Below are 25,684 nucleotides of genomic sequence, written 5' to 3'. Positions count from 1 at the left end.
GTTATTTCACTTCTATATCCAAGAATCCACCTCTGGTGACAGTGTTCTTCACTACTATATATATATATATACTTATTTTTTCAACTTTTTTTTTGCATTGTCTGGTGGCATTTGAAGACATGAACATTTAGCTTTCTTATCTTTTCTGTCTTGTGATGTTATAAGAAATCACAGTTTGTAACTGGAAAATCTTTGGCACTGATAGCTGATGAGGGAACTGCTGCATTAGCTATTCTCCACTTACCGATGTTTAAGATTTTCTGAAATAAGATGTTTACTAGACTAAATTAAACTGGCAAACAGGTTATCATTTTTTTTTTAAATGGGAATCAGCACTTTTTCTATGAATTTAAAACAGTACAAATATATAATATTTTTTAACTTTTGTTTTTTTTAGCCATCTGCTCACTTGTCTTTTTAATTTCAAGGCAAAAGAGACCTATTTACCAAATATTAACATAATGTAGAATAAAATTTCATATGGTAAGGCATTATAGGGTTAAAGTAACTTTAGATTTATTTTATTGATACCAAATTACTCATAATATTGAAATATTCTAACATGATCAAGCTTCTCGTAGCTAGTAATAGGACCTTGGAGCTTAAATGATTGTATCCCACTGTTCTCCAAAGTTTTTTTTTGTTGTTTTTTTTTATTAAACTTTTATTATCAAAGTAAGATTACAAAGAACATCAGGGTCAGTGGGTTATACGTCTTTCATTATGATGATGCAATGACTTCAGTCTCCAGTGTCTCTGCACTGAGACTTGTATGTCATCCATTTGTCCCATTTAGCACTGAATTCAGTTTGTTTTGGCTCAGTATGTATGTGAGTCTTACCACCTTGACAATCTCCACAATTGTGTTCATCCATTTCCTCAAAGTGGGAGGGTCTTATCTTTGCAATTTCCTGGTTATTTCCTTCTTGGCCTCAGCTGGGAGTATTTTAACCAGACACCTGTTGTCACCCTATACATTTTCCCGTGACACGTTACATAGGCAAGGCAGGTTTATTTGTATAACAAATTTCATGTGCAAGACAGCTTAAAAGTGCTTCATCTAAAGCAGAAGCATTACAACAACATGTAAAATGATTGAGTAGGAGAATTAAAAAATACTAAAAAAGAATAAGCGAGATGAAAATAAAAAAAACCAAAAAAAAAACCAAGACAAACTAAAAACAATAAAGGAAATTAAATAGAAAGAGAAGAAGTTCAATTAAAAAGAGAAAACAGAATACAAACAAGAAACATGATACAAACAGACGTCAGGGGGATATTACTGTCCATTTACATATGCAAGAAAATATATTTAAAAATAAAAATCTCTACCTTAATTAAAGCAGTGGCAAATAAAATAGTTTTAAGACCTAATTGAAAGGAGGCCTTTCTGTGTATGTAGGTGTTCTCTACAGGTACTTCGGCTTCCTCTCACCATCCAAAGATATGAACTTCAAGTTAATTGATGTTTCTAAATCAAAATTTTTATTTTCCTCTCCGAATTGTATTAAATTACGATAAACCATATTTTTAGAGTGAATCTAGTGATGGAACAAAAATACTCTCATGTTAACGTACTTGTGCATCCTTCTTACCTATTATTGTTGGTGATGTTTGTATTTTTACTGAAAATTGTTGGCTTTTCTTATACTGCTGATGCCATTTTCCTCAAATAATAACTTATGTATGAATTTGTCACAAAATACACAAACACATATTTTTTTGTGCCAAAGTGTTTATTGATGTTTTTCTGTTTTACAAAAATATAATTTGAGGATTACAGAAAATTATGTTTGTTATTTTAAAATACACTTGAAGTAAAAAGTGAATGTAAAATTTGCACAGCCATAAATTTTGTCTATTGTTTCTTCTTTTAAAACTTTATCTAGGCCCAACACATAATGCCAAAATTGGAAAAAAGGTCTTATTCAATATTTTACTCATCTTTAATGTACATTCTACGATATACATACATATATCCACAATGTTACTAAAAATGTAAAATAAGCTGATAATATTTAGCAGCTGTAACCAGTAAATGCAAATAGACTAAAATTGTTTTAAAATGCTGCTCAGTATGAACATCCATTCATACAAACAGGTTGTTTTAGATGGATTTAATTATTTATCTTTAGTTAGTTTAGCTTTGCTACAGTAGTGTATCCAAGCATACTTCTGCCTGTGTGTGCACATTAAATACGTTGAATAAATTCAGTGTCTTTTGCACAGTAAGTACAAATACAACATTTTAACATTTTCTAATATTGCTTATTTGATAATATATCAATATAGTTATAATAAAATTGCATTCATGTATTAGAAACAAGAAAGAAGTATTATGTGCAACATTGCGTGCAGATTTTGCCAGTGTCTCAACTGTCAGGCGTCACTGGAGCACAGTTTTCTAAAAGCTAGGGAAATAAAAGCCTTTTATTGTCTCATTTTAATCTTTTATCTTCTACCTCTGCTTCTAAGACAGAAAACTGTAAGGTTCGTTTGGTTAAAAGTCCCAGACAGAAAAACATGCAGTGCTCCAGTCTGACAGATCATTGTCCAGCAGCACGATTAGTAAAGGATGATCTTTTGAAGAAATATTCTGATAGTTGCCAGAATAATCCCCATCGACATGGATGTGGCCATTTCTGGAGCTGTGTAAGAAGAGGAGTTGCATAATCTCTTAAAAAAAACAGTAAAACATAGATATTGCTCATGGAAATAACACATTAAATATTACATTTTTGGATGAACAATTTTATATGGAATCATTTAGGAGTATGAAACGCTCAATATTGTCCTCCAAACTGAAAAGAAGTCCACAAATTAATAGGCTAATTAATTTAATGACTTAACACATATTTTAAAACAGTAACTGAGCATTGTTCAGAAAATATCCACCTACCATGAGAAGTGGTGGTGCTCTGAGTGGCTGTGGTGACTGCAGCAGAAGTTGCTGAAGTAGTTAAGCTAGTAGTTGATGTAGTGGTAGTTGATGTAGTGGTAGTCACTGTTGTAGCATTATTTGAAGTTGTAGGGACAGTTGTTGTGGATGGCGCAGGAGTGGTGACCGTAAGGCTCACAGGACCTGAGCGGACTGTGTACGTACTGGTGAACACGCTGCCAACCAGAGTCCTCTGATTTGTGGCGCGGCTGCACACATCCGGGCACTTATCAGAAGGCATGGTGGTGATGCACAATTGGACTTTGCACTCGACAAACATCTGCAAGTGAAGAGACAGTTAACAGTGGGAACAAATGGTGCAAATTATATTTCATAACATCAGTACATAAATCAACATCAGCTAAAAAAAACCCTCACAAAGATGGAAAAATGCTAAAAACAAAGAAAAGCTGAAGAGACGGTATCTTAGAAAATTCCATTAAAATATTTCTGTTTGCTCCATTGATGGACCAACAATGGATCAACCAACGTTTCCATTAAAATTTTGTCAAAATCCAGGAATTGGCCCAAACTGTAACTTAATACGTCTGTTCTTGTTGTTGGAAATGGTTTAACTTAAGCTAAACATCAACAATATATTGCAGAGATTTACTCAGCCCTGCCCTAAGTTAAGAATTTAGAAATAATACACGGAAAAGAGACATACACGTTATGTGTGTGTGTTGCATGAGTTGACTCACCGTTGATCCGGTAGTCGCCATTTTGCTTAAATCAAGACGGTAAATCTTGGAATTTGATTGAGACGTCACAATCTCTAATGTGTTGTTGGACGTCACGCACCTGAAACAGAAAGAGGGAGTGAACCATCTGAATTATGTAACATGCTTAAAAATCAGAGGGGACTGATTTATATTTCTCTGAGCTCACTGCATATATTATCTATTTCCATCTATTTCCATCAAAATAATTAGTTCAAATCATTTCAGGAAAAAAAAACAATCACTGACCCGTTATCCATGATGGGATTACTCGTTGCAAAGTCCTCCGTCTCAGACTGAATGCACTGGGTCACAATCATCTCAGCTCGTTCCACGCTGCAGTTGGACAACAAATAGAGGTCCAGCTGCTGGATCTTGGATCCGACGCTTCCTGTTGCTGTGTCATTATTAACAGAGGTGGTACTGGAAACTGCCCGGCGAGCTCTTGCTGGTGGGAGGAAATTAGCGCGAAACTTGGGAGTGACTGTGAATTTTGAAAGGGGCCCCTGTCCTGGAAAGTGAAATTCTATCCAAACTCTAAGTTCACCAAAGGTCTCCTTCTCTGTGGGCATGCTGATGGCATACTGTGGTCCCTTGACTTGGGCTCCAGCGATCCGGCAGGCCAGAGGGAGGACAAGGGAGGGCTGGCGGCTGACCATAGTGTAGGGACGCACACTTTGCAAGGTGTTGGTGTAAACCAGCTCTGAACCAGAGTGCTAAGAAAAAAGAGGGAAATGAGAGGAAAAAGCTGGAATTTAGATTATGAGTATTCAGTCAGTGGCAAACATTTTTGAACCTAAGAAACCTGAAGTATATTTGAGAAAAGTTGTATGTATTTCAGCTTGGTGAAGCCTAGAAAATTGTTTTATATATAATACCTTTACCTTCATTTTTCACCTTCATCATTCAAACTGGAAATATTTAATAGTTTGTAGATTGCTCTGGGCCGCCCTTGTCTGCCTCTAGCCTGCACAGAGACGTGGTCGCATTTGTACAATCACACTCATCTCTGATCACTCCTCATTCCTCACACTCTGCATGCTGACACAGTCACTGAGTTGTCCAGTGCGTTTACACACTAAGAGCTACTAGTCTGGCCCACTGTTAATCAGATTGTCATGTATGTGGCCCCTGAACTAAAATGTAAATGGACACCCCTGGTTCAGGGGTAACTGAGCTGAAAAATGATCCTACAACGATGAAAAAGGTTTGAGAACCACTGACCTAATTCCATTAATGACAACATAAAACATGAAAAAAATAAATCAACTATAAACATATGTATCTAGAGTCTATTATATATGTATCTATAGCCTATTATAAAAATAACTTTTTTTTGCTTTAGATTCTTTATAACTTTTTTAATGACAAAGTGTCATATTTATTGAGGATGAAGACGCTTCCTAATAACTTTATCAAGAGTTCAACATTTTATGGTTTAGTGGTTTATGGTTTGTTAGGGCTTCAGTAGAACTGTAACAGTTAATTGTTATTCAGTTAAAGTTGTTTCAGCCTTTAAACAATTATTTACATAATGGATTGAAAATGTTTCAGGTCTTAAAAAAAGAAAAGGAGAAAACTACAAACAGAAACTAAGAAAAGCAAAAGAAAACTGTGCAGAACTTTACCACAGTCTTTGTACCACAGCCTGAGAGGGAGATGTGTGCAGTCAAGTGTGTGGTGTTGTAGGTGACGGGACAGGTGGGGCTGTTGAGCTGCAGTTCAGCCAGCTTGATGTTAGTGAGGGAGGCCAAGGGCAGCACCAGAGTCATCTCGGTCTTCTCACATGTCAGCTCTACAGGCAGACATCAGCAGCAGATTATTCCTGAACACATCTAACAATCTTTATCTTACACACAACACTTCAATTTAACTAAATATGAAAAATTTCCAAACCTGTTCCAGCAGGAAGCGTCCTCATTTCCTCTAAAAGGATTAAGAAAAGTATATTTTAGCTGTCAGTATATAAGAAAGCATGCAGTGAAGACAGGAGTGGTTTATTGTTGGTTGCAGTGAAACACAATTAACATTCTTATGATGTTTGCAAAGCTGAGGGCCTTACTTTGATACAGCCACACACAGCGCAGGTCTGACTGCAAACTGGAAAGACAAGAATGCCGCCAAGTGTCACAAACATGCAACCTTCATAATATGCATATTTATGTGGTACTGTAATAATGGGTGGGCACAAATAATGTAGCTGTAATAACAAACATCTGCACAGAGAGACAGTGTGTGTGATGTAAAGGAAAATCAAACACCTCATACAGTGAATACCACATATAAAAAAAACTGCCTCATCATTCCCAGGACAAAGCTGAGCACCATTGTTATTGTTATTCAAACTTATATTTCTTCTGCTATTTTAACTGAACATTCTAGTAAACTCAGCTTCACTATATTTTTCATAATCTGAGTGTAGTTATTACACTGTGTCATACATTTTATTATAAACTAAGAAAATATATATACATATAGTTTAAAAACAAATAAAAACTGTATTCTGCGTTAGATTATATCAATTACATAAAGAAGTTCTTGAGGCCACTTTAGAGCTAACTTTTCATAGAAATAAAAATTCTTTACATATTTTGTATATCCATAACTTTATTACCAAAAAAAGAAGGGATTGCTCTGCTTAGTTTAGTTTAACAATATTAGATGTATCAATCATCCCTCAGCCTCCCGCGTGTAATGTAATAAATTTTTTTTTTTTTTTTTTTTGGGAAAGTAAGAGGGAGATGATTAACTTTAGCTATGCATCCAAAAGAAAAATAACCAATACTGCTTCTATAAAGCAAGAATTAAAAAATGAATAGAAATAGAAATAATTTATCTAATAAGTTCCAAACAAACAGAAAACTGTATTATATACATAAATTCTATCTAAATTTGATTCATTACATACATATACATATTTAGAATAGGTAAACAATAGCATTTAATAGCGTTTAGGACTTATGGACTACAAGATTCAGCAGAAGTGGCCACAAGATAATCACAAACCTTTTGGTATTGGCAGCAAAGCAGACGGGTAAAAGACGGGTCAGGTTGTTTTCAGAGCGGATCCAGGCCATGCTCATTGTTGCCAGGGAGCCGACTGATATCAAGCCAACTCTATAAAGATCAGGGGGGCCGACCACAGCGACTTCCAAAACACTGCAAATACAGAGAAAAGTTCAGCTTTCACTTACATGTTTCACAGCTCGATTTAAGTCCATTTACACTCCTCGTCAACCCAGGCAGATAATAAATCCACTCTCGTAGAGACACCAGAAGAAAACCCCAAATTACTTCTTGTCTTGTATTTTATTTTATTTAGCAAACTCTCCAGTTCACACATTACATGCCTTAAATTGTGTTTATGTATTATATACTTTTATTTTGCTGGGGAATGGGGATTAAGGTACTAATGATGTGTGCAGTCTGATACCAGAGGAACTGGCCAGATTCTCTCAGTGCAGCCGAGGCCTCATTTAAGATGAAGAGATGTTTGTTTTTGTTTACTCCCTTTTCTCTAATTACCTTACTGATTTCACCCACAATGTCTTACTGTGTTTTTAAAGCATTTTATTGCTTATGGCTTGTTGGAATTTTACTTTTAGAACTGTGGATCAACTAATGTTGTAAATATGCTTAATGAATAAACTTTAGATTGATAATGACATATTAACAGCCCCTCCGTGACACACCTCTCCAGCTCTGACTTGTAGTTTACGTTGAATTTCACCTCCTGGAACGGCAGGACAAACATTACAGAGTTGTCTTCAGGAGTCCCATCCATTGTCACCAGTTCATCGCTGCAGCTGTAAGCCGACTCTTCCACTGAAAGAACAGTACAGATATTTTTGAAACTTCACATAATATCTCAACAGTATGAAAGACTTGACTGAAATTATTTTTCAGATGCCTTTTTTCAAAGCAATTTACAAGTGAGGAACCACATTGAAGTTTCAGTACAGTAAGAAAGCCTGGCATAAGTGACATTTTATTAAAAAAAAAGTGATTCAGACCCACCACTAAGAGAGAGGTGAACAGGAACAGAACTGAGGGGTTTGTTGTCAAAGACTTGGCTTATTTTGGGCACAGGAATCTGGTCCTCAGCCATCAGGTAGATGAAATATTGTCCTGGGGCTGCATTTCCGGTGAATGACATCATGCAGTTTTTCTGGAAAGACAAAGTTGAGCTGAATGTTTCTGGAATAAGTTTCCTGAGAATTCCAATCAAGAAGAGTCAAATATCACCAGAGTCGGGTTGCAGTGACAGCAAGGCAAGATGCAAAACAAAGTAGTTGCTGTGGGGCCAACCAGTAGGCCACAAATGACTGGCGGTTAAATCCTGCATCAAACTAAAACCAGTTTTTCTGCATAAATTATTTGACTGACGCATGATATGAAGTTATTTGCGGTAACTGGAAAACACTTTTTTTTATAAAGACAGCATGCTGGGAAATCAACAGTAGGTAATAACTTCCTGTTTTAAGTCTCTACAACTGAGCTGAGTGGTGAAAGAAGAAAATCACTGTTTTGAGAGGCGTTGAGTTCTTCCCCATTCAATTACTTTCATTTAAACTTCACTGTATTGGTTTTAGGTTTCAGTGTCACCATTCACCTGGTAAAAGCACAGGAATGAAGCCAGATTTGCCTACTTTAAACTTTTTTTTCCTTTTTTTAGAATATAAAACTAACATTCCTCTAATAAATAGGAAATCCTTTTTTCCAGACTGAAAAATTTAACTTTTACAGAAAAAAAAAAAAAAAAAAAAAAAAAAAATCTAATTTAGGTCAGGAAATCTTGTAGTGAAACTCACCTCGTTCAGTTCAATAAAAGGGAGCTGATTACAGTCAACACACTCTCCTTTGTTGGAGCTGGCAAAGCGGCATTTCACAGTGTCGCCGTCCAGGTCTTTTACTGACAGATGGAAGTCCTGAGGACAGTTCACACGGGCCCTGATCCGATTACAGAGTGAGAATAAGCACAGAAAAAGAAATAATCAGCTATAATGAGAAATAACAGTTAATATTAAGTAAAAGAAACACCTTCCCTTTGTTTTTATGACTAACCTACTTATTTAATCGTCCAGCAGTCACAACCCAACATGTTAAAGCTCAAAATGCCCCTTTGTCCACATTTTTCATTTATTTTGCTCTCTAACCATCTGATGGGAATATCAAGATCTTTTAAGACCATTGTGACAGAAGTGAAAGAAATCTGTAAAGCTAAGAAGAGCTGAGACTTGTGTTCCTATGCTTTTCTGAAATTCTTACAAAGCAAAGCATTTCCCACCAGCATCAGAAAAACCAAGTGGGTAAAAACTTTTCAAACCCATGAAACGTTGCCACTTGATTCATTCAACCCTGTGAAACTTCAGCTTCTTTCAGGGAACATTTTCATTTTTGTTAACACAGCAGGAGAAGCGGAAGACTGTTTGCTGGGACATTTGTGTGCTTCTGTAGGTGCATTACCTCAGCGGAGGCGGGAGGGCCACAAAAGGCGGTCGGTTGAGCTTCCCATTGTTTGCCCGAATTTTCGGCTCTGCATTTATACGTACATAAAACTTTGTACTGGGCCTGAAAGGTGTAAAAAAATAAAGTGCATTAGGAACAAAAACTCCTTTTACTTGAAAGCACCTGATTCAAATTGGCCCAACAAATATTAATGAAACAATTAATGTTACAGATTAATTACACATGATTAATACACAAGCTCAGGATATTCATATTCTGTATGAACTTCTTGCTGTAAATGTTAAAGATAATTACACTTTGAAGTTTCTATTTTACAGAAACTAAGAACTAAAAACACTAAGTCATGAGATTAGAGTGAATTATCAGAGTATGTAACAAGACATGAAGAGAAATCTGCAAAGATTGGCAAAAAATAGCAAACGAAAAATGTGCACTTCTAAAAAGATAATCCATACAGTATGCTGTCAAATGTATTAATATTGTGTTGTGTCACTTCATCCTGGAGGAAAACAAAACAGCCTTTTTCACCAATTTATCTAAACAACATCAAACACAACTGTAAATCACCACAAAGAATATTATCAGGTTCCACAATCTTGTGAGTTACTACACACACATGAAACACTCAAACAACGAAACAAAAAAAAAGCTTCCTTCACGTAATCACAGCTCATATGGATTTACTGTAAAGGTGGACTGTAAAACATCAGCAGGTCTTAACAGAAGAAAAATGTAGGTCACATACCCTAAACTGAGCTCAGCGTTATAATCACTGGGAACGGTTTTCTGCCACTGGCGGACACACCAGCCGGGGTTGGGTTTGGTGCCGTTGAAAGGAAACGAGGTGAGGTAGGTCACACAGTCCTCTCCTGTCGCACAGACTGATGAGAAATCGGGACAAGGAGATGGAGTGATGACACTGAAATGAGCCCGAACCTGCAAGGAAGGAGATGAGGCGTCATTTTGTCTGCAGCAACCAACACATAACAAACCCTACATATTTGCATCATTATTATATGACTGATGACTGCTAATGTAAAACTCATAAAGAATCACAAAATAAACGAGAAACACAAAAAAAGCACATTTATCTAAAATTATTAATTCAATTTATGACAATAATTTGTTGAAACTGCAAGAAAGTAAAAGTAATAATTAAACTGTATATTGATGGAGTCACTAGTACATTGTATTGCAGGTTTTGGATGTTTCTCTGGTCCAACACAACCAGATCAAATGGATCCAAAAGTGTGTTGTAAAGTTTTACACAATAACCCATTAATTAGTGTTTTGAAGAAAGAAAACATCTAAAACGTGCAGCACAGCGGCCCTCGAGGACTGGAGTTGAGATTCCTGCATTAGTGGTTTAAGTGATATCTTATCTTTTTTTCTAAAATATAAATCTACTGTAATTATATGTTAATAGATACAAATTCCAACTCGAGTGAATTTAATTAGAAGCCTTTTTGATTAAATTACAAACACTACAAATTTCTTTACTTATGATTAAATCATGGAATGGGCAGATTTTGGATACAAATAACTTTACACACAGAACTGTTTTATATAGTAAAATTAAGTCTGTAAACAAATGTAAGGCTTGTAGAGAAATTATCAGGGATTTGGTACATGTTTGAAAACTCAACAAAGCTTGAGAACACAAATGAGTTTTAAAGAATCTCTATCAGCACATGGCTTCTGGGTTGAAGACTAGGCTTGTGGACACTGTGATGTAAAACTAGAAAACATTATCCACCGTTTTCCCTCCATCGCTGCCCAGAGGCACAACGTTGACTGTGAGCCCCAGAGATGTGGCTTCGTACAGCGGGCTCAACAGGAACAGAGTCAGGCCCTGAATCAGGATCCTCAGTTTGAATCTTGGTAACATCGCTCAGTATGACGACTAGTCCAAACCTTTGGGGAAAACAAAGAGTGAAATTCAGACTGAACAAAATATGTACTGTTCTGAGTAAATTCTGACAGGTTAAGGATTATCTCTCAAGGATTACTAAAATATTAATGCAGTCCAGACCTACCCAGCATAACGAGTCCCACTGAAACCAGTCTGCTGTGTGGTGAAAAAGAGTGGATTCTGTGTGATGTGGTTGTTACAGTATTTCTTGTAAGAAAATGGCAAAGAGATGATAAATGAGTTTTCATTAGTTTAATGATGAAAATAAACAAGTTTTTACTTTTGCTGCTACTGGTGTATGCAGTCCAAAGTTAATGATGCTAGCTGAGTAAAAGTTTGAAAGACAGAACAGCATGCTTAACTGCATAAAAACGTACAAACATTGTTTTAGTTCATAAAAAGTGATAATTCAAAATGCAACATATTATAAACATTATTATATTGTTCTATAAATTAACTAGTTTTGTTGCAGCTTCATTCAGGATTCTTGGAAATTTGACTTTCTCCAGTAAGAAAAAAAAGTATTATTAAAGAAACTAGCATTATAATCAGGCATGCCCCAAAAACTAAAAAAAATCCCTTTTTTTTGTTTGTTTTTTTGGTGAAAGTAGGCACTTATTCATTGTTGTTTAAAACTCCACAACTATCATCTGGACTGTGTTACAAACACTGCATCAAAATCCTTGTGGAACCTTTTTATTTTGGAAGAAAGAATGAAAGAAAATTACCATTAAACTAAATGTGGGAGGTGGAATGGTAGGTTAAAGGGGGAAACAACGGACATTGAGCAGTGACTTTGCATAAACATGTTCCCTGCAGCATGCAATGCCTTGTCAAACACCTGTCGTGGACATTTCTGATTGGATAATCTGGATACATGTCTATACAGTTACTTCTGTGCAAGGCAACTTACCATGACTATGGGTTTTAGTAAATGTTATTCATAAATACAACAACAAACGTTGGACAAATGAAGCCAGATACAACTTAAATGAATATACCAGTGTTGATACGGGGAATGAGGAATCATGGTCACAATGTTTGAAATAATGTTAAGCCATGCTCATTACCATTAAGAAATGTGGTTTGGGATTTTTTTCTTTTTTCTTTTAAGTGAAATAAATCAGTTTTTATACAACTTGTGGCTCTCGTTACAAAGGATCAGGTTATGGGTTAATGCAACCGCTGTACCTTCAATATCTAACACAACACATTCAAATTCAACACATCTCGGATTTGTAGACAAACTACATTTATGGTTGTTCAGTTCAGCAAGTTTATTTCTTCTCATAAGTTGTATAGTGATAAGTTTAAAATATGTTTTAGAGCATTTTCTTCTGTAACGTTTGGCTATATATTGTTTAAAAAATACAGTCAGACTCCCCAAAGGAGTAAAGTGTCTGATATTGAGTAGTCTTAAATGTACTGGAGAAAACAGTTAAATTTTAAAGACAAATTCACTATACAGATTTCAACCTTGTAGTTTTCAACATTTCTAATATTTAACTGTTTGTTTACATTAGATACAATTTTGAAAAATAACATGAGTGACGAGCTAAAAACTCAAGATTGTCCAGTGTTTAAGAGGAACCAGTTAATTTTGCTCTACAGAATGCCAAACGTTTCTGAAACTGTCCTAAATACATTTTAGAAATCAGACATTAATCACACATTAATGCGCAAACACACGCTACCAGTCAAAAGTTTGAACGCGCTTCACCGTCAGCTGGAACATTTGTTGTTACAGCCTTGATATCGTAATTAGGCCTGGTGGAGAAAGTAAATATTTCCACTCTTTATCTAGGTCACTCATTGGAAACTCTGCAGAAAACTACTAATTCTGTATAGAAAAGATAAAATCCATGTTCACTGTTCAATTTGTGTAAAAGCAGCAAACCATATCTTAGAAAGTTTTATTTTAAATGGATAATGGCTTAAATGTATCTTAAATAAAACAAACTTCTGAGTAAACACTAAAATATAACAAATCCATAAATAAAGATTGAGAAAACCAGTGTATTTACCTTAAGCCTCTTGATTCTTACTTTCGAAAGTTGAACTGTGCGTGATTAGTCAAAGTGTTCTTCTTTTACAAGACTTGAAATTTAAAGGTGTTGCTCAGTCAACTGAGCATGAACAGAATGGAGCTAAACTGGCTCTACCGGCGGTCATAAAAGAGGTAAGACAATAGCTGCATAGCTTTGAAGTCTACAAAATCTAAGCCTGACTACTCAGAGCTCATTGCCTTGTAAGACATAGAAAGCGTAAAAATAAAAACCCCAAAACATTGAGATGCCTTTTTTTTATTATTAAGAGTAAAATTTCAATATTTGGAAGGAGAATGGTCCAAGTATCTTTGATAGAACATGGTTGAGAGGAAAAAATAAAGAAATGGTCAACAGCAAACCGTGGTCCTGCCAAAAAGCATTCGTGGTCCTTTCAAGTAATGACATCATCAACAGAGCCAACGGTGACTGAGTCAAGCTTTAGATATTTATTTTGCAACCTTGTTCATCTTTTCTGGTCAAGTTTCTTTTAAATATTAAACCATTTCTTTACAAAATACATCCACTAGAATATTTTTCATCATTTATGTTTGATCAGAAAACAGTCCAGCCTAGGAGAGGAACTGTGTCCATTCAGGAGGGAGGTCCCTTCAGTTTGGTCCGATTTGGAGATGTGGGCCCTCAGGTGCTTTGGATCTTCCCTTCTCTGCACCTTATACCTGCTCCCTTGCAGTTGTAGACACCAGATCTGTCCATTATTGGCCATTTTTCACACTGAGCATTTTCTCCTATGGTGAAAAATAAAATAAGTCACTAGTTTATGCATCATTTGTTCATGATTAGAAAAAATACTTTTGCAATATTCTTACTTTGATCATGGTCTCCAGTTTGATGGCGTCAGCGGCAAACTTGCGGATACCATCAGACAGTTTCTCCACAGCCATGCGGTCCTCGTTTTGCTGCCAGCGGAAGTCCTTCTCATCCAGGTGGACCTTGTCCAGTTCGCAGGCCTTGGCTGAAATATTTAACCATTAAGGTGAGTGAGGAAACAGAACAAAACTGGCCTGAAGTGGCCGGAGTTATGTTCTCTGCTGCACGACCACAGTCAATCACTTAGAACAACGTGGATTTCTGAGCACCTTCTCATGTTCTGAGACGATTTATCTCCTTAAAACAAGTTGAAATAATTCAAGGTATGTAAGGCTTTTCATTTCCTCAACATCCCAGTTGTCTTTTGCCCACGGCATTGGTTATGTTTTTGAAGAACTATAAGTTATGTAATGTTGAAACTTGTGACATAAAATGCTGACAGAGTATGGTTCTTTATTTTATTTGTGTTTTATTCACAATTGTCTGATGTATGAGGTTATAGTTCTTATTTGTGAACTTGTGCTGCTCAGTCTATTTACATAACAGACCTTATTCCACAGCAGGTTTCACCTGAGATGGTAGGAGGGGTGTTTCTCAGGTGTTTTAAAACCAGGACTACACTCCACCTCTGTACCTGTCAATGTTAGTTACTTGTAAAACAAAAAATCCTCCCAGTGATAAGCAACCCTATTCTGGCTCATTTAAAATGTCTTGAAGACCCACTCAGGTTGTTGATAAGGACACTAAGACTTGTTCATCCTGATGCTGAAATAATGTCAGATTAGGATTGTTAACAGCAGGTGTACGACGGTTTCCAAGAAGACGAGCTCTAACGGCTATAGCATGGGTGTCCAGCTCCGGTCCTCGAGGGCCACAATCCTGCAGGTTTTCGATGTGTCCCTGCTCCAAAATCACCTGAATCAAATGAAGGAGTAATTGTGCAAAACATTTCTTTTTTGTCAGGTGTGCTGAAGCAGGAAACATTGAAAACCTGCAGGACAGCGGCCCTCGAGCACCGACTTTGGACACCCCTGGACTATAGGCACTATAATTTTCGACAGGCGGATGGCAGGCATAATTTTACTTTACGGGGACACCCTGAAACTCAGCTGGCCGACTGTGGGGAGACTGTTGACATGAATGTGTTGCAATCGGAGAGAAACAGCTATAAAACCGTAATATAAAACACGAGGAATAGAATGCAACATGAAAGCATCCGTGGCATGACCTGTAAGTAAAGAGTAAAGAACTGGTGCTCATTCACTGTCCGTCCATTGACTTTTGTCAACGTGATAGAAGCACAGACACAAATAAATATGTGGTCATACCACATTAAGTATCACTACTGCATAAGTGTTTGAAAGATAGGGCTTGGTTTAAAAAAAACAAAACAAAAAAAAACAAACAAACAAACAAAAAAAAAAAAAAAAACCACACCCCAATTTAAAAATCTATTAAAATGTAATAAATTCAATATCAATTCATAAAACTTGTAGATTTTATTTTTTTTTTTTTTTTAAATACGTCCTCTTTTCCGGTAATGCGACCCTACTCTCGCAAGACTTACTGAGGCTCAGCGAGATCTTAGCACACACATGCACACACACACCTGCCTGCCCGTGTCGTCTCCGTCCAAAATCCTCTTCTCTTGCTGAGATCATGTCAAATTCAGAAGTTTTTATTCACCAGTGTGGATTACAATCACCTGTAAAGTATTTTGCTGTGTATTACCATTCACATTAGCAGATAAACCTAGGACTGCACGTGTCTCTATTGAGAACAACAGGAAGTGATGTCACCACGCACATATGTACTTCAAAATAAATCCCATATGGTCATTTCAAGTCATTTCCTCTACAACAGGTTTACAAAAAGTTAACAGTCTGATGCTATTTATGTCATTTACATGACGGCGTGTCATAGCTGCGCCTGGTCTTTGTGTCCATGCAGTGAGCGTACACACAGATTCCCGTCAGAGGACAGAGTGTACGCGTTGGAAAAAACATCAACCAGCTGAAAATTGGCCAAAAATATGAGAGTTTCCAAAATTCTCTCAGGCAGGTGAAGAAGGAAGCATCTTGCTCCAGTGAGCAGCAGATTTTGTCCTGCTCCGGTGTTACGCCAATAGCGTCATGGTCTTCACGGAAACCTGCACAGCTAAACAAGCTGAATTTACGTCATTCTAGGAATTTTTGAGTCGTATTACGGGTTTAAATGATACAGTATCCTTTGTAGGTTTTATTAACATCAACACGTTATCTGAGATCTGAACTTTAAGAATACTTAGATCGATTCCACTGAATGAAACTGTTTCATCAGGTCATTAAAAAGTTTCACTTTTTTCTGTCCTCAGTTTGTTTTTGTTTTTTTGCCCCCCATCACAGCATTTCTGGCTGTGAATTGGGGGAAACATTGTATTGCTATGGTATTCCAGAAATTCATGTAGATGCGTCAGATCAGATTAAAATTATCCGATTATCCCCAGATAACAACCTTCGATTGTTACGTAAATGGACTCAGCATTTTATAAAAATATCTGAGAATGTCTTTAATATTCAAGAAAATTAGGTGTTGCTACACAATTAGCTGTAAATGAATCGATACTGAATTTAATCAAAATCACATCGAAATAGGCTGCTGTGAATTGAATGAATTCGGGGAATTAGTGATGACACCCAGCCCTACTGGAAGACGAACTTGTTCTGCAGTTATTAGTGTATCTTTTACTAGTTTGACAAAAATATGGACTATTTGTTGCACTTTATATCAATCCTCTTAGGTACATTAGTTTTATTTGGTTATGGGTGGAATTAAAATGTTACTTTAACCATATGGCAACCTTTTTATAAAATAGTTTCCCCTGAAACAAGAAGGGAAAAAAGGCAGTACCTTTCTCCACACTGAGCATTTCGGTGATTGCACTGTGATCCTGGCTGAGCTCTCCCAGCAGACCAGGGGAGATTGTTAGCAGATCACAGCCGGCCAGGGCCTTCACTTCCCCCGCGTTTCTGAAGGAGGCACCCATCACTACAGTGCTGTAACCAAACTTCTTATAGTAGTTGTAAATCTTCGTCACACTGACAACACCTAGGAAAAAAGGAAAAGAAAAAAAAAAAAAAACAATTAAAAAAAAGTGAAATATCTAAAGTTACAACATAATTAGAAATGATTTTCGAATCTAATCTGATTTGTTACAACCAAATCACCTGGGTCTTCATGTGGCTCGTAGCTTTTGCGGTCTGTATTCTCCTTGAACCAGTCGAGGATACGGCCAACGAAGGGTGATATGAGTGTTACCTTCGCTTCTGCACAGGCCACAGCCTGAGCAAACGAGAACAGGAGCGTCATGTTGCAGTGCACGCCGTGCTTCTCCTCAAGCTCCCTACACAAACAGGAGGGGACAACATTTTAAATAAATCACAAGCAGAATATCCTCATGTTAAGATGCATCCATCTACTTTACATTTTATGCAGAACTTCCTCAATATAGAAATAAAAATGGAAGAGATTACCCCCACCCCAAGAAGGAGGAAAAAAAAAAAAAAAAATCAAGCAGGAATTTAGACTTTCAGTCTCAATTTGGATTTAATCAGGGTGTGAAAGTTTGCCTGTATTCACCTCCCTGATGCACCCTTAAGCCTTTAGCTATCAGTAAAAAACTGGCCTCCCACCACTGGCCACATTCTTCTCTATGTTAGTGCTATTAGTAAACAACATCTGCCCCCCCCCTACTCTTATTTTTCTTTTACTATTCATTGGGGAATGACTGACGATAATTTGTAGTCTACATGTTAACCCACTGGTTCTATAGATAACTGGTTCTAAACTTTCTCCCCGCAGCAACGCATGCTGAATGCCTCGAATGCCACAGATGATCTCATTTAAAAACCCTCTGAGAACGCCTATATCATAAAAAGAATTTTCCATCTTTCGTTAGGGTCATAGAAGCCACTCACAGATCATAATTCTGAGTTGAGAATGTGTGAAACCAGACGTATAGAGTAATTTTTGCTTATTTAAGGGGTTTGACCTTGCATATTCCACACCCCTTCCTCTCCACCTTAGACCTGGGGCAGCGGTGATTTGTTGGGCTTTGTTTGGATGTGTAGACGTAAACAAATGTAGATTTTTAGAATAAAAACGTGCCCTGATAGTAATCTTTAGCATTGTTGGCATTTCTTTGGTGTAACTTCACTGGACATGCGTTTGTCTCAATATTAAACTTTCAACGCTTCAGTGTAAAGTATCCAAGCCACTTAAAACATTTTTCAGCTAGATAACTTGGTTTAAAGTTTTCTGTCAAGTCAGTTACTTTTACAAGTCACTGACAGTCACTTGTAAAATAATCACATAACTGAAATTTTGTCTATTCTTCACCTGCTGTAAATGTCTATATAGATAAAAAATCTGAAGAGAAAAACAAATGTTTACAATAATGGGATAAATGAAAGCAGCAAATTCTCAAAAATTTAAGCTGTCAAAGGCACAAGAGTTATATGTTGCACTAGTTCCTGGATGAAGAACCAGCACTGGTAAAATGTCACCTGCTGGGTCCCCTTGCTTCACCAGCATCTGAACAAACAGTACTTGAGTAAACTGCAAAGGCATCTTCCAACCACAGGCCAGGATATCCTGCATCTGCGGAGGAATACGTACCAGTTTACGTAGCAGTGTCACTGCTAGTTTGTGAGCCAGTTTTAAGTTCTAATTCTTAAGGACTGGTATGACTGACCGCTACAACTATGTACATAAATATGTATGTTGGTTTCAAATTGAATTTGGTCCTACAAGGCTCATAGTCTTTCAGGTTTTCAGTGGCCCCCTGTTCCAAAACACCTGACTCAAATAAATAAGTCATTGTGCAGAACTTCATAGGCTGTTGGAGGCAATGAATTTGTGTCAGGTGTGTTAGAGCAGGGACACATTAAAAACCTGTGGACTACGTTTTTGTATGCAAGTATGCATGCACAAGTGCATGTACAGAGGTGTGTGTATACAGATGTGTATATTAGTTGATATTATATCCACTTTCTTTTGTATCTGCTGCTTCCCCTCTTTATGTTCACAACACAAAATCTATTGCCAGAGTTAATTGTTAATTGTTTCTGGATGGTGAAATATATTAAGTTTGCCATGTACCAAGCCTTTGAAAGTTCTATAAAAACCTAAAAGATGGAGAAAAAAAAACAAAAAAAAAAAACAAAAAAAAACACACACACACAAAAAAAAAAAAAAACCTGCTGGACTGTGGCCCTTAAGGACTGAATTCAGTAGTCCTGGTGTACATTCTCAAAAAGAGACGGGCCTAAAAAGAGGCAGTGCAGTAGACGCAGCAACGCATGCTGACAGTTCATCTAAAAAAACAAAAACAAAAAACAAAACAAAAAACAGAACAAAAAAAAACCCCAAACAAACAAAAAAATCTGTTTGTCTCGTTTTCTCTGCATATCACCAGGTCAGTTTATAAACACAGATTTAAACATGCCATATTGAGCTTAATCAATAAATGCCACCTGAAAATATACATTAAAAAGAGGAAAAAAAATCTCAGTACTGTTAATAAATATAAGTGCAAATGATGTTTAAGAATTCAGCTCCAATTAAGCATTAATTAAGATGAGTAAATGCTACATTTTTATAACATGACATACAACATTTTATCCAGTGTGGTTGGTCATTACTTAAGCACTTCTTATTAAACATATTAAGAAAATTAGATCATACATTTCATAGTGAAATTAAAAACTAGAAAACCACAAAGATAAAAGATAAAAGCATAACAGTATTGCTGTGTCTTGTTAACGTCAAACAGAATCATGATAACTTTCTGTTGTCACTGCTGCCTCCCCACTAAAAGGAAAGGGAGAGAGATATTCACCAATGCTTCAGATGTGCTCAACAGCTGCTCAAACTTTATGGATAAGCAACCTAGCATGGATGAAACCTGCACTCTTAAGACAAGGGACATACTGGTACAACATTTAAAACTTTTTGACACGTCATGTGAATGGTGAATTACAAGTTCCAGGTATAATTATTAGTTCCCATGAACGGTGAACATTTTACATACTTGCCAGCCTGAATTCCCTCCCACGTCGAGGACAGTTTGATGAGTACACGCTCCTTGCTAATGCCCGCCTCTTCGTACAGAGCGATAAGCTTCAGGGCTTTCGCCACCATTTCATCTTTATCAAAAGACAATCTATACGATACCAAGAAACAAAATAAAATTAAATATTTGATCTCAATTCAAAAACCATTGCAAGAAATGCTTCAGGTCTGTGTCAGATTAACGTGAGAGTTCGTATTTCTGCTTCCAGTTTCCAGTGAACGTATTACTGGTCCCCTGTGTTGTCATGTCTTTGAGCAAGACACTGAATGAACCACAGATAATTCTGTGATTGCATCTAGATAAAACCCTAAGTGCAGCCAATTTGCCTAGATTCAATATTTCTGATTCAGATTCCTGTGTCTCATTTCCTAAAGGAAAAGGCACACTCTTGACTTTATTTTTTAAATTCATAAATTATTGATCAGTAATGGTGGGTGACTGATTAAGGGAAATGCTTCGAATTCCTTCCAACCCTCTGGATAGAACTGTGAAAAACATTATTCCTAGATAATGATGTTTGTTTACCGCTCCAAGTTTAACATACTGAGTACAACTGCATCCATTTAGAGGTCATTTCAGTCTACTGTGTAATATTGTGTTGAAATTCAAGAGAGAAAACATGAAACGGTTTCTTATCAGAAATAGTGCCTTGTGACATGTTTGCACCAACCTGGCATCGACCTCTGTAGACACTCTGCCCGGGACCTTCTTCAGAATTTCTAGTCCGAAACTCACAAACAGCTTGTCCATCGTGTTGGCTACCTGCTCCTCTTCAGTTCTTAAAAAAAAAAAGACAAGAAAAATAATCTGAGCTCATTATCAGAGTTAAACTAAGACACTGATACTAAAAATACATCGGATCAGGTTAAACTTGTGTCTCAACTGACATTTGACAAGTTTTGTACAGGACCAGTAACATTTAAAGTTCAAAATCTTAACATTTTTCTAAATTAGTGACAGAGTTTCCTTTCTTTTTTCAGTAAATTACTCGGACTAACATTCAGGTTTGTCTGAGAGTATAATCCAACATGGTTTCACTCCATTATCCCCAAATACTTACCCGCCTTTGGCAATGCCATATTTAATGGCTTGGTCCAAGAGGGGCTGATAGGCTGGCATCTTGGCAGCAGCCAGGATAAGAGATGGGTTAGTAGTTGCATCTTGAGGCTTGTACTCATCGATGGCTGCAAGGACAGACACAGCAAAACAGATCAGTCGTATATCCATGATAACAATCTGGTTTCTTACAAATGTAAAACCTTTCAATATGGAAAGAAACATCAATATCCATGTGCCAAAAAATGAACTGACAGACCCAACCACGTCATGGATTTAAAAAAAAAAAAAAAAAAAAAAAAAAAAAAAAAAAAGTATAGATATTGTTATTAACTAAATTGCTAATGAAATGTTTCACTGTCTGTATGTGAAGACTAAACACAAAACCACAATATTTAAAATTATTCCTAAAGTGTAATTACACCAAATCACAGACTACAGATGAACTCCATTTTTCCTTTGTGTAAGTACATAACCTCATAAAAGAAAGCTGATATAAAGAGCTACATCACCAAATAAACACACTGCTGCTATCAGGAAGAAAATGGTGCCACCTAGTGTATAAATATGCTGCTGCAACATTCTCTAAATAACTTATGTGAAGAAGCTCTTGGATATCAGTTTCTTCTCTCAATATATAATTAACATTTTCAAACAAGTAAAGACTTAAGTAGGGTAATCAATGATAGTATTTTTATATAACTCTTGTGCAACGCTGGCAATTTTCAGGCTTCAATATTTGATCAATAAACCTCAACTGCTAGAGCAACAAAAGCATCTTCTACTGTAAATATAGCAAGTATGCATAACTAGGCTTTTGATGATCTGCAAATGGTGGTAAAGATTGTATTATGTATAACATGCAGCACTTTAAATTATATTAAAGTTAATACTACTAGATTCTAGCTTCTCAGCCTATATGCACAATCACAGGGCCTTTTCATGGACCTCTGCAGCCTCGGTGGTAGCAGCCAAGTTCAGTTGGTGCTGCCAGCTTGATCCTCAGAACAAAGCTGGTGTCTGTTCTGTTCAAAAAGACGAGATCATTTTGCACATCAGTGGGTTTGGCTTGGACTGGACACACATAGCTCACTTTGCTGATTACAGCACACTCCAAGAAGCTGGGGTCTTGTCTGTTTGCCCACTGAGGCAATACAAACCTTATGCAAGCTCCAATAATACTGTTATTTAAAATACACTTTACATAGATCATTATGGGTATAAAACGCATGAGGTAACTAAAACCTATGATAAACTATGCTAATTTTCTTGAAAAATCAGCTATTAAAAAGTAACTTTTCAGGTATTCTTTACAACAGACATTAGACAGTTACCACAAACAGGCAGACTGTGATGTGGTTTAAGTTGTTGCATGTGACAGTTAAAGTCACATGATTTGGTGTCCAGCTGAGGTTCATGTAAAGCATGTGAAGAAACATTCAATTAGCCTCAAAATAACTTAAGGGCATTCTTTCCTTTAAAGAAAAAGCAATGAGTAAGAGCTAAAACGAGATTTTACCAACAAAAACTGTTCTCTACAAAAATTGTTCTTTGATGCACTGAGATGTTGGAAAGATCATAGAGATCATAATATAATCTTTTAACATTTTTTAACATTTTTTTTCTGCATTATAGAAAAAAAAAATCCCATGACTCAACCCTTCACCCTCAACATACCTGTGATGTTGGTTTGAGCCCAAATACTGTGTCAAAAGTCACACTGACATGGTATCTAAAGGAGGGTATCCTACCTAAACCATCAATACCTGAGCAGACCAAATGGTAAAGTAAAAGGTCCCTGCTCAGCCCCCTCCACTCACTTTCACAATATCCCCACAAGCTCCTCTTGCCCCACTTAAATGAAGAAATCATGTGGTGTTAACACCATGTTTCATAAGGTTTCTGTGTGAAACAGACATGTTGCAGCTTGATGTGAAGGTCTAAATATCCAACAGGTGAAAACCTGAGAGTTTGCAACATTAATGTAAAAAACCCCAGATTATATTAACCAAAACAGTCATTGTTTTTTAAATAACAAGATAATGTAAATCATGACAAACTGTTCTTTTAACTCAGATTTTTTTTTAATCAACAATGCTATAAGCAGTACCTATTAAAAAAAAAGTTTAAAATGATGCTACTGATGTAAGAAAATATTTTCTACAATTCTTTGCACTCTTGCAGTGCTGAACTGATGGGTTGCAAACTGCCAAATGATCCACACTTGTCATTCTATGATGTTATTTTTACTGTTTATACTTTTAGCTTTCTCTATAGCTCCAATGAGTTTCTATGTTTTTAAATTATAAACAAGAAATTGTGTAACCTTTCAGGATAATTAAAACTAAGGTTTTCTGTTTGTTTACGAACCAAAACATATTTGTTTAAAAATTAATGACTAAAAATTAGTGTTAGTTGCAGCCATAGTTTGCCCCACTAGTTTAGACATGAATTTTCTTGCATTTGAATAAGACAAAGCTGACCTCAAAATAATGAGTCTAAAAACTTATATACCAGTCTGTCTTGTTCTTTGTTTACTTTGTGCAGGGTAGTGTTTTCTTTACCATTATGATTTTGTCTTAACCATATCATTTTAAAAATATAGGACTTTGTGAAATTCGTTTTTAAAATGAACACATAATCTGACTTTAGTTTACAGTATATTAATTTGATCAGTCTTATTTTACTGCCACTTACTTAAAACATCCTTATCAGCACTGTCACTTATTTTCTAATAGTCCATTTTCTTTCTCTCTTTTATTTTTTTTTTTAATTTATTTTTGTTTTTGCAGTTTGAGTTATTGTGGCACTTTTCTATGAAAACTGCATCAAGACGTGCTTCAAAACTACAGAAAACGAAATTAGCAGTGAAACGAGAGAGTAGTTAGTTAACTGCCTAAGCAGACACTCTGGCCTTGCTGAGTGGGCAGGGTAACTCAATCAGTTTTCCATTGTTAAAAACCAGTTCTGTCATGTCATCCTGAGTTTGCAGGTTGTGCACAAGGAACTAGCTGGTTTGCATCACCATGCAGTTGGATTATTGCGCACAGTTCCTCATTCTCACCGGTCAAATACAACCTTTTCCATTGTGAAAGAAATGAAAAAGAAGGAAGGCGGAACTTGGAATGATATACCTCCTGTTGCATATTAATATTAAATGCAATATAGTTTATAACATCATCTTCATCATTGTTTAGTCACTATGTTGTCTCAAATTTCGCACATAAAACTCTTGAATATATGTAAATATCTGTAAAACCCTGTAGGAAGCATTATATTATTTAACAATTTTACGTTTAACGGAATAAGCATAGACATCATTTTAGCTAGCGCCGTTAGCTTAAGCGGCTAAGATAAATGTTAGCTAACGTTAATAACAAGTAATCAATCTACCAACTTTAGTCATTTATCAGTAAACTAGCATAGTTTCGCATGCGCTAGTTAAGTTGATATTCACAAAGCTAATATCAGTCGGCCTGCCTAGCCAGGGGCAAATTAATGCTCACACCCACTGAGTGTTATCGACCTGGGGGTCAGTCCCATTGAAAGCTGAATCCTTCCTGGACAGTTACTTAGCATGCTAACCAGCTAACATTAGCATGTGGTAGCTGTAGGTTTTACCGTTAAAATCGCCCGTGTCTGCCACTACCACAGTGAACTTCTTCAGCTGGTTTAGCGCTGACTCCATCTTTCGCCGTTTGTCTGGAGACACACTAGACATGATGAGCGCAGGCTGGGACCCTTTTATACAGACAAAACACGTGAGCGCAGACGGAATGTCAGAGAGACGAGAGCGCGCATGAGACTAGGAAGAAGTCACCGAGATCGCGCAAACAACAGTTCCAGGAAGCAAAAAGTGAAGTATAACATTTCAAATGAACACTTTAATATAATTTATTTTAACACTGCGTATATAAAACATGTCTATTTTTCCTGGCAAATAAAATTTCTTTTAAATAAGAGAAACAGACACATATATCTTGTAAAATGCAGTGCAGTTGTCACGTCTGAACTGGATTATAACACAGTTGCATGTAAAAAAAAACAAAACAAAACAAACAACAACACCAACCAACCAACCAACCAACCAACCAACCAACCAACCAACCAACCAACCAAACAAACAAACAACAAAAACAAAAAACAAAACTAACAAACAAACAAAAAACCCAAGTGTTTTACCATTTATTTATTTAAAGGTTTATAGAAGGCCTAATTTCTTAATTTCTGTCTATTGCATCAGGATCTTTTGCCTCTCACAAAAAGAGAGATAAAATATAATCAGCAATAACAATAGTAACATTTAAAATGACAAAGTAAAACACTTTGTTTTGTATTTTTGTCATATTAATCTTGACAGTATTTATTTTTATCTTTAGTAAGAGGAAATCATAATGCACATGAAGACTGAAATGGACCTCATTGCCAGTGTTTAGGATGGTAAAACATCTAGAAAATGTCAAGTTTTGTATTTTTACAAATACAATGAAAGATTCAAGTAAAAAACAGTGCTTTAGAGAATCTACACTATGTAGAATAATTCAATCCATATCTGAAGAATAATTCAGTCCATATCTGAAGAGTCTAAGAGCCCCCCCCCCC

The 25,684-nt window shown here is 36.3% G+C and overlaps 2 protein-coding genes across 3 annotated transcripts; both read right to left on the bottom strand.

The window, feature by feature from the left end:
* Positions 1-1,726: 1,726 nt before the first annotated feature.
* Positions 1,727-13,372, bottom strand: LOC121640477. Of its 2 annotated transcripts, none has more exons than XM_041986260.1 (16): positions 13,063-13,372; positions 11,163-11,245; positions 10,883-11,040; positions 9,872-10,062; positions 9,124-9,228; positions 8,469-8,607; positions 7,675-7,825; positions 7,350-7,482; positions 6,664-6,816; positions 5,720-5,757; positions 5,554-5,583; positions 5,286-5,452; positions 3,907-4,373; positions 3,640-3,739; positions 2,900-3,218; positions 1,727-2,648 (listed from the first exon to the last, which is right to left on the bottom strand). In XM_041986260.1, exons 3-16 carry the CDS (start codon positions 11,012-11,014, stop codon positions 2,566-2,568), a joined length of 2,208 nt encoding a protein of 735 aa, XP_041842194.1. In that variant the 5' UTR covers positions 11,015-11,040; positions 11,163-11,245; positions 13,063-13,372; the 3' UTR covers positions 1,727-2,565. The 2 variants fall into 2 exon arrangements, with proteins under 2 accessions (XP_041842194.1, XP_041842203.1); XM_041986269.1 differs by having other exon boundaries at positions 11,163-11,194.
* Positions 13,373-13,517: 145 nt separating this feature from the next.
* taldo1 (transaldolase 1) lies at positions 13,518-24,889 on the bottom strand. The gene is made up of 8 exons (XM_041986280.1): positions 24,704-24,889; positions 21,087-21,210; positions 20,697-20,804; positions 19,985-20,116; positions 17,121-17,296; positions 16,804-17,001; positions 13,914-14,059; positions 13,518-13,832 (listed from the first exon to the last, which is right to left on the bottom strand). Exons 1-8 carry the CDS (start codon positions 24,801-24,803, stop codon positions 13,800-13,802), a joined length of 1,017 nt encoding a protein of 338 aa, XP_041842214.1. The 5' UTR covers positions 24,804-24,889; the 3' UTR covers positions 13,518-13,799.
* Positions 24,890-25,684: the final 795 nt, after the last annotated feature.

The sequence above is a fragment of the Melanotaenia boesemani genome, chromosome 1 (genome assembly GCF_017639745.1).
Source record: "Melanotaenia boesemani isolate fMelBoe1 chromosome 1, fMelBoe1.pri, whole genome shotgun sequence".
Taxonomy (NCBI): Eukaryota; Metazoa; Chordata; class Actinopteri; order Atheriniformes; family Melanotaeniidae; genus Melanotaenia; species Melanotaenia boesemani.
The sequence above is the reverse complement of the archived record's forward strand: the minus strand, read 5'-3'. Positions and strand labels throughout refer to the sequence as shown.

Excerpts from the sequence above, each read along its gene's own strand:
- LOC121640477 (XM_041986260.1), bottom strand. The coding sequence starts at position 11,014 with ATGTTACCAAGATTCAAACTGAGGATCCTGATTCAGGGCCTGACTCTG. Across the intron at positions 7,826-8,468 it reads CTTTTATTGAACTGAACGAG|AAAAACTGCATGATGTCATT; the intron begins GTGAGTTTCACT and ends TTGTCTTTCCAG. Across the intron at positions 2,649-2,899 it reads GAGCACCACCACTTCTCATG|CTCCAGAAATGGCCACATCC; the intron begins GTAGGTGGATAT and ends CTTCTTACACAG.
- taldo1 (XM_041986280.1), bottom strand. The coding sequence starts at position 24,803 with ATGTCTAGTGTGTCTCCAGACAAACGGCGAAAGATGGAGTCAGCGCTA. Across the intron at positions 14,060-16,803 it reads AATGCTCAGTGTGGAGAAAG|CCAAGGCCTGCGAACTGGAC; the intron begins GTACTGCCTTTT and ends TAAATATTTCAG. Across the intron at positions 13,833-13,913 it reads AACTGGAGACCATGATCAAA|GAGAAAATGCTCAGTGTGAA; the intron begins GTAAGAATATTG and ends TTTTCACCATAG.